Source organism: Populus trichocarpa, chromosome 18 (assembly GCF_000002775.5).
Source record: "Populus trichocarpa isolate Nisqually-1 chromosome 18, P.trichocarpa_v4.1, whole genome shotgun sequence".
Taxonomy (NCBI): Eukaryota; Viridiplantae; Streptophyta; class Magnoliopsida; order Malpighiales; family Salicaceae; genus Populus; species Populus trichocarpa.
The window spans coordinates 11115536-11124465 of record NC_037302.2 but is presented as its reverse complement, the minus strand read 5'-3'; the positions used below and the strand labels follow the sequence as shown (position 1 = coordinate 11124465).

Genomic DNA, 8930 nt, shown 5'->3' with positions numbered 1-8930 from the left:
AGTTGGTTGGAATGTTGGACAATCAACTTCAAGTGGTAAAAAATTTCATTTTCAATAAAAAACACCAAAGAAACACCCAATGGACCTTAAAAATTCATTTATGATATTAAATCAACATTTAATTAATTAAAAACAAAAAACTAACTCAAATCCAAAAAGGTTTTTGAGACCATATCTACTTTTTTATGCAAATTGAAGGGGAAAAAAAACTTAAATAAAACTCTCCTTGTTAGATAAAATTTATTAGTATAAATGATAACAAGTTTTGTCATTGAAAAATAACTTTTTGTCACTTTTTTTTTATTGAAAAGTTACTTTTTTTTATTATAATTCGACAACTTTATATCCTCTTCCAAACTCACTAAACAAAATGTGATAAAATAAAATTTTGAACCAAATTGTTTAATTTACAAACTAAAAGGACTAAGAAAGAAATTTGAAAGATCCCAAAGGCAAAAGGTGCCAACACATTTTTTTTTTAAAGGCCTCCTATTTTATTTTTGTTTCAATTTTGATCTTCTCATCTTTAATTTCTCTTAAACAATAAAATTGGACTATTTTTCATGAAAACAAGTATCAATCCAATAGCCTGACTTTTTTTAAGATCAAGATAATCACATAAAAAATAGATCGCAATATTTTATTAACTTTAAATTTCAATCAACACAACATAGAAAAATCAAGTTGAAAATAAAAGAAAAGGTTGAGGATCAAACATAAAAAAGGATCAAAATTAATATTATATTTTTCTTAAAAACAAAAGGCTTGCTATTATTTATTTGTTTTAATTTTGGTCTTTTAATTTTTTACATACAATAAACTCAAATTCTTTTTTTTTTTTGTTGTTAAATAAAGCACCGGTGTTTTTAGTGGAAAAAGGTATAGTTTTTAAACCCGGCCTGATCTAAGGCCCGGGTTCCGAGTTTTGACCGGGTCACCGAGTCGCCCGGGTCAATCTCTATTTTAAAAAAAATTCAAAATGACGTCGTTTTAGTAAAAAAACAAAAAAAAGTCAACGGGTTGAACCGGGTTTTGCCGGGTCACCGGATCAACCCACCGGGTCATGATTTTTCTTATTGTTCTTTAACCCGGCCCGGTTCCTACACCGGGTCGGTCTGTCGGCCGGGCCAGGTTTCAAATATATAAAGAAAAGAGAAAAAGAAAATTAAATGACCAATGTGAAAAAAATAAAAAGTAAAACAAATGTGCAAATCCAGACAAGCCACATAAAACAAAAACTTATGGGTTGTAGTTTCTTCTTGTTTAATTAATAATGGCAACACGAAACGGAGCATCTCCCACTTGCGGTTCAGCTGGAGTGCGGGACAGATATTTTCATTTCCCCAGCTGCATGCGAACGAGCGTAGTCGTACTCCTGTCGTTCGTTGCTAGACCAATATTAAAAACAGAAAAAAAGGGTTGCAATTTTTTGTCTGAAAAGAGTTAATTTCCAGTACTGCCATTTGCTTCGAGTAAACAGTTTTGTACACATTTCACGTGTTTTTGCTTTTTGGTTGATTACTACGTCTATCTGCCTTCCAAGCAGTATCTTTTGGAGCCAGGAGAAAAACAACTGAGAGTCCATTTCTTGATTGATTAAGGGATTGTCAAAAAAATGGAGTCTTTGCTTCCTGGGTCCTTTCCTCAGCTTTCCTCTCCACTTCCTTCTGGTATTTGTTCCTTTTTTCTCGTTTGATTAAAATCTCTGTTCAGTTCTTATTATCCAGGTCGCTTTTTTTTTCCTTCATTTTTCTGCTTTGTTTTATTTGGGCTCATTTATTTTTCCCTCTTTTTTTTTTTCCATTTATATCTGATATTGCATGCAATTATTAATTGATTGACAGGTGGGAATTACTTGGGCGAGACCAAAGTCAAAGTGGGTCATTCTCCAAGTATGTTTCTGCCTACTTCCTATTTTTGTTTTTGTTCTAAATATTATTGGTAATGGTATGGCTTCTCTCTGCAAAATTTGGTTGTTTTCCTTTTCTTTTTTATTCTGTTCTGACCTCTGCTGATTTATAATTGCTTGTGCTGGTTTTGGATCAGAGTTTAATTCAATTTGGGGTAAATAACAATTGAACTGACAATACTTGAAAACCCATATTTTGCTGATCCGTTTGAATAAAAACTACTAAAAATGCTAAAACAAACGGTGATTGTTTAAGTTTTTTGTTCTTCAGTGCAAGCTTATTAATTACTATAACATTTTTATGCGGTGCCTTTGTTGTGAAAATGGGGTCATTTTATCTTAGTTACAAATCGTTGAGCAAGGGATCCATAGTTTATTAATTATCATATGCAACATGCCACCTCTTGAACTATTCAACTTTTAATGTGATTTTTTTATAAATACGACAAAGTTCATGAATTCTCGTAGAATAGCTTATTTTGATAATTAGATATTCCTTTGCTCCTAAAATTTAGTTCCAGGGTGGGATTATGGTTCTGCATTTGTGTTTCAGAAATGGATTGTTCTTTTAGTTCATGTTGATTGTTTCCAGCTCTCTGATTTCAACAATTTTACATCTAATTACATACTCACTTTGCTTCTATATAACCACAATTCCCAATTGTTCTGATTGTCGGTATAACTGGTTCTATAGGAGAAGTTCAAGTTTACAGGTGCAGAGCAAGGAAGATCCTAGAAAGACAGTGTGTTGTTAGGTTTCAGCGGCATCATAGTGGATTTTCTGTGAAAAAATCTACAATTTACCAGGAAAATAATGCTAAGTTCTTAGTGCATGCTGCCTCTGGACAACCTTTTGAATCTGAGTCTGGAGCTTATAATCCTGAGAGTACTTCAAAATCTGTCAAAAATGCATTAGATGCTTTCTACAGATTTTCACGGCCTCACACTGTTATAGGCACAGTTAAGTCAAAGTTTGTCATATAAATTCAACAAAAGTTTAATGATCATTGTATGCCATTTCCAACTTTTCTGTCAACAGGCTTTGAGCATCTTATCAGTTTCTCTCCTTGCAATTGAGAAGCTCTCGGATATTTCTCCACTATTTTTCACAGGGGTGTTGGAGGTAATGCCCAACGATTTCAAGTTAATTTAAAGAGTTCATTAATTGGCTGAAATAATTAAAATCACCATCATTTATTTAATAATTATTTTGGCATTTCAGGCTGTGGCTGCTGCTCTCATGATGAATATTTATATTGTGGGTTTAAATCAGTTGACTGACATTGAAATAGACAAGGTAGCTTTTCTTAGTAAATCATTGTAATAAATTAAAAACAAAAGGAATGGGAATTTTCCAACTAATAACTGAAGACTCAGTGGGCTGCAAGGATCAGTTATTTGTTGACTTTAAAGATCTTCTCATCTTCTCTTGACTTTCTACCAAATTTATCAAACAGTCTCTTTTTTTGTCTTTCCTTTTTGAGAAATGATCAGATAGTTTAGCGGTCTTTAAATATTAGTTCAGCAGTAGAAATGCCTGCAAAGTTTGCTTCCGGCAATTTGATTGACCCTGTCTGGCTAAATTATGTTGAGCTGTCATTATTGGATTTGCTCAACTTTCTGTCTAGGTAGCTTGAATAACTTTACGAAAATAGATAAGTAGATAGGTTTATTTGGATTTCCATTGCTATATGTGTACTGTATGTTTCATTGCAGGTTAACAAGCCATATCTTCCATTGGCGTCGGGGGAGTATTCCATAAGTACTGGTGTGATGATTGTTACATCTTTCTCTATCATGGTATATATATTCAAGAATATTCTTATTGGTTGATTGTTACATGCTTATAGTTGTGGATAATTCTTAAATTCTTATGATTGCACAAAAATGTAAATATAGCGTTGTCTTCTCTGTATCTGTCTGCTCAAAATTACCCTAAGAAATTAGTGAATAGCTCCTGTAATCGTGGTTAGAAAATCTCAAGCTAGCAAGTGGAGAGACCCATAACATGCACTACAAGGCTGTGCCAACTCAACCATTGCTCAATATGCTGTTTGAGAATTGATTGCAATATTATTCGCAGTTGCAGAACGGGGGGGTGGGGATTGATTATGTGCCTTCATCTGCAAACCAGTTTTTCAAAATTGTAGTGGTATCTTTTGAAATATCATAATTTATTTGTATTTTTCTTTCTTCTTTCTTGTCGATGGATCTAGTATGAATAGTAAATGAAACTTGGGGAATGTTATTAGATGGTCCATGATTTGTAGTAAAATACTGTGTATTTGTAAATCATCCATTATAGTAGGTGGAGTTTCTCTTTCCACATTTAGAATACTCATTGACTGTATTTGGATTGTGGATTCCAATGAAAAAACGTTAATTACTCCTTGTTCCAGAGTTTTTGGCTTGGATGGGTCGTAGGTTCGTGGCCATTATTTTGGGCTCTTTTCATCAGTTTTGTTCTTGGAACAGCATATTCAATCAATGTGAGTTGATCGAACTACCACTACAAATGCTTGTGCACGTATGCAAGCACACCTTTAATTTCATGCATGCTTGTATATTCTTTTCCGCTATTATTTTTTTTATTGGAATTAAGGGGTAAAAAATTAAATAGCTATCTTTTGTGTATCTTGCATTCTGCAGCACTTGTTTCTTGTTTACTATATAAAAAATTTGCAGTTTTGCATTGGTGAACTGTGCATGGAGGCATCATGTCATTTTAGTGATGTAATTGAGCTAATAAAGCTGATGGCATCAGATGTCACTTTTGTCTGCATATCACTTTCATTTCAAGAAATAAGGTTTCGCTCCGGGTTAAGTTCAATTAGCATTCATATTTTGGAACTTTATGGCTTTGCAGATTATGTTTTCTGATAGTGCTTACTGGATCTTTTATTACATCAGTTTCTGGTCACAATTTTGGAAGATTCAGTCATGGTTTAAATGATGATGTATTACATGGTTGGTTTCTAATTGAATGGTCATTGTATCTTTGTGTTATTTCAGCTGCCACTGTTGAGATGGAAAAGGTTTGCGTTCGTTGCAGCAGTGTGCATCCTAGCTGTTAGGGCAGTGATTGTTCAACTTGCCTTTTATCTGCATATGCAGGTACTTCTTTCCTAAGCATATGAATAGTAACTAGAAAGATATTGAGTACATAAAATTAAGGGCCTCCAAAACACCTTTACTGGGCTTTTCCCTGCAGAACACTGTGTCGCACTTTTTGTTGTGTTGGTGCTTTAGACTGTTCTGACTGGAATGTAATGAAAATGACCATCGTTGTTGTATTAAGCAATTTTCTGGCATATATGAGTGTGGAACCTTTTAACTTTGGAGTCTTGTTACTCAGCCACTAACATGTTAAGAGCCTAATTATTACTGTGCTGACAATTTCCAGACCCATGTGTATGGAAGACCACCTGTCCTTTCAAGACCTCTAATTTTTGCAACTGCATTTATGAGCTTCTTCTCAGTTGTTATAGCACTATTCAAGGTAAATGGGATTTATTTATTTATTTCTAATTTCAGTAATAATAGAGGAGTAGAGGCAGACAATTTTGGAGTTAGCTGTTTGTCAATAAACATGTTCCTGTAAATTAAAGAGATTTATTTTCACCTTGTATGGGCAGGACATACCTGATATTGAAGGAGATAAGATTTTTGGCATTCGGTCTTTTACAGTGCGTTTGGGACAAAACCGGGTCAGTTTAGAACATCTTATACATTTTTGAAATGTAAAACTCCTAGTAACCTTTGTTTTTACTAATGTCTCTTAGCTGTACTTGTTTTCCCTTGCTCAGGTATTTTGGACCTGCATTTCATTACTTGAAATTGCTTATGCTGTTGCCATTTTGGTTGGAGCAGCATCTTCCTATACTTGGAGCAAATATATCACGGTAGTGCTCTTGCTTCTTTATTTATAAAGGTGACATTTGTGAGCATGTACAGATTTTCTTTCTTCTAGAGTACATTCAGTGATATACTTTCTTCCTTATTTTGTTTTTGAAGTGGAAAATGAAGTGTAAAAAATGACTAGAGTGTTGGAACACATGTTTCCACAAGTCAGCTGAAATGATTACATAAATCTTTATTGTTAAGCATAAATCTAAGTTATAACTGGCCTTCCATGCGAGTTCTGAGACCCTGCATTTTTTAAATTCCTGTAACGATGGCTTCCTTTACAAAATGGCAAAATCTGAAGCATTTAGAAACACTTAGTCCAACATGGATTAGTACTGACTCTTAGATAATAAAAACTGTTGATTAACAAGGAGATCTAATTTACGTCTTATCATAAACTTGCATTGGAATGAGGGGTGAGGGGGGTTTCATATACTGAGTGGTCTGAGATCTTCTATCGGGATGTTGGCTGGATGCATGTATTATTTATAGTTTCATAAGAAGAATGATGAAATTTTTTTCTTACTTCCACTGTTACTCATGCTTTGCTTTAAACTCATTGCATTTGGCTAGATATTGGGTCATGGCATCCTGGCTTCAATATTGTGGAACCGTGCCAAATCTGTTGATCTGAAGAGCAAAGCTTCAATAACTTCCTGCTACATGTTTATTTGGAAGGTAACCATCTACTTTAGATTATGAATTCAACATTGCAGGAAGAATGTGTAAAAATAGACTACCCTATAAAACTGGTCAATGTCACTCCAAATAAATCAATGAATAGATAACATGTTTATTTAGCGTGTGATGCTTCTCATTGCATGATTTCTGTTATATATTTTTTCTTATCATCTTGAACTTCAGCTAGGTAGTTATATTTGCATCAATCATGTAACAGCTTGTTTGGAACCAATGTGAAATTGAATTCAATTGATAACTTATTACAATTCTTATGTTAGGAATAAAATACTAAATCACAATTGAATTTAATTATACTATTTGGAATATCAGTGGAATTAAATTGAATTAGCAATCTTGACTATTCTGCCTTTAATTCAAAATTGCATGGTATATCTTCTCAGTGAATAATTTGTTTATAAAAAAAATATCACATTGAGCTCCCTCATGCTGGCATTCAACATGGAGCTTTTTCCACGCTATGCCCTAAACTTATATTCAACAGAACTAGAAGGTTAATTGTTTATATTTTGTATTGTAAAGGACATGTTTAGTTGTCTACTCTCCCTCCCACTCTTTCCCTCAATGAAATTTTCTTCCTTTAGCGGAGAAAAAGAGACACCATAGAATAAACATATACAATATAGAAAAATAAAAGAAAAGGACTCAACTTGCAATTATCCATGTTAATTGTCAAACAAAGTAGAGAGCAGTACTTTGAAACCCATTGAACTATGATCATGCCAACTGTTATGCTCTGAGCAACAAGAATCATCCACCATTCTCCATTTCCCCATAGAGAAAAATTGCTTTCATCAAATACAAGAGTAGTTACCTATTAAATACAATGTAAATAGGTGTCTGGAAAATCATATTATTAGGTAGGAGAAGGTAACATAGATGTTCAATTTAAAGTAAAAAGAAGTTTTTGTTGAAAAAAATAAAAAGGGTATTTTTGGAATAGTATTTTCAATGTTAATTTTAAGAGGAATTGATTTACAAATTAAAGGGTCTCCCCTCTGATTTACTTTTGTCTATTTTTTATGATTTGAATTCTATTTGGAATTCAAATCAATACATCAAAAGGGTTCCAAACACAAGTATTGATTTAAGCTTTAGAATTGAATTCAATTCCAAAGATTCCAAAAAGTCTTACGTTCTTATTTTGTAAAGAGTTCAATCTTTCTGTACTAAGAAAAGTTGTCCAACTTTTTATTCTTATTCATTTATGGCTAGTGAGTTTGAATTCAAAATCTAACAAACATGCTCCTTCATTGCTACCTGATCTGATTGAGTTTGCATAAAAATCTGGAAATCAGCATTCGATCTTGGTTGCTATTATCTCTTTCCCATTACCTTTTTTTTATTTTTTTCATCTTTTGGACAGGATTGTAGTATAAACTTAGAGAAATATCACAAATAATTAATAATAATGTTGGCTAGTCTAGTCTACACAGAGCTTGTTTAGGCTGGTCCAAATTAGAGATAGTACATGCCTGGGTGCTGATGGATCATTCTATTTATATCAAGAGTGAATTGGCAGACTACACAAGCTTTACATCTTTACACAGTGATTAATCTGTTTCTCCGAACTTAATAAATTGGTTTGACTCTTTCTAACATGAAGTGTTCCTCTTGCAGCTGTTTTATGCCGAATACTTGCTCATACCACTTGTAAGATGATAATTACCGAGCACTCTAGAAAGTGGATCCATAAATTCTTGACAATTATGCTCTGTCCGAACGAAACTTGAAGATTCCGTAAGGTATTGCATGGCCTGGCTTCTTCTGATAAATTGTGAAATGGAAGTTTAACGTGGTTAGAAAATCGGTGCAGGAATGCTATCATGCAATGATAGCAGCATGCTGTTGCATTCTTGATCACGTAATGACGTAAGATCTTCAATTTAGTTACAATCGATCTTGAGTTGTGCTTTGGCTCTCACTTGATTTGGAGCGAGGACTCCATGGAATAAATAGTTATGAGATGTTTAAATGGCCTACCATCCCGAATTCAAAGAGTCCAACGTGTTTCTAGATATTAATGTCTTCCATTATCCTGCAAAAGTGCTATTTGGTTTGCGATCAGAGAGGAGATCTGGGCCTTCTTTGAAAAGTGATTTTTTTTTTTTTTGCGTTTGAAAAATACTGATTGAAATAGTAAAATTTTTATTTTTATCAAATTTGTTTTTGGTGCTTGGAGAATATTGATTGAAAATAAGTTTATTTTTTATGATATTCTATTTTTATAATAGAATTTATATGATTTAAAATGTATGATTATTGTATAATATAACTTGTTTTGTATTCTAATATATGTTTTAGCAATATTATCTAATTTAAAGTATTATATGCACTAATATATGGAATTAATATACTTTTATATTGCATGTTAACATATCCAAATATATTAGTAATTTTTTTTAATAATATTATA

At 33.0% G+C, this 8930-nt stretch overlaps 1 protein-coding gene across 2 annotated transcripts; it reads left to right on the top strand.

Annotated features, from left to right (window-relative positions):
• Window positions 1–1304: 1304 nt before the first annotated feature.
• Window positions 1305–8514, top strand: LOC7488957 (homogentisate phytyltransferase 1, chloroplastic). Of its 2 annotated transcripts, XR_002979150.2 has the most exons (14): window positions 1305–1670; window positions 1845–1892; window positions 2604–2869; window positions 2949–3032; window positions 3132–3206; window positions 3626–3709; window positions 4309–4398; window positions 4922–5023; window positions 5313–5408; window positions 5545–5616; window positions 5716–5811; window positions 6389–6493; window positions 8135–8259; window positions 8331–8514. XR_002979150.2 is itself a non-coding variant. In XM_006372018.3 (13 exons), exons 1-13 carry the CDS (start codon window positions 1616–1618, stop codon window positions 8174–8176), a joined length of 1215 nt encoding a protein of 404 aa, XP_006372080.1. In that variant the 5' UTR covers window positions 1305–1615; the 3' UTR covers window positions 8177–8514. The 2 variants fall into 2 exon arrangements, 1 of the variants encoding a protein (XP_006372080.1); XM_006372018.3 differs by having other exon boundaries at window positions 8135–8514.
• The last annotated feature ends 416 nt before the right edge of the window (window positions 8515–8930 follow it).

Bases quoted from the DNA above. Each gene is read 5' to 3' on its own strand.
- LOC7488957 (XM_006372018.3), top strand. From the start codon at position 1,616: ATGGAGTCTTTGCTTCCTGGGTCCTTTCCTCAGCTTTCCTCTCCACTT. The intron at 4,399-4,921 runs GTGAGTTGATCG...GTGTTATTTCAG, and splicing joins GAACAGCATATTCAATCAAT to CTGCCACTGTTGAGATGGAA. The intron at 5,024-5,312 runs GTACTTCTTTCC...GACAATTTCCAG, and splicing joins CCTTTTATCTGCATATGCAG to ACCCATGTGTATGGAAGACC.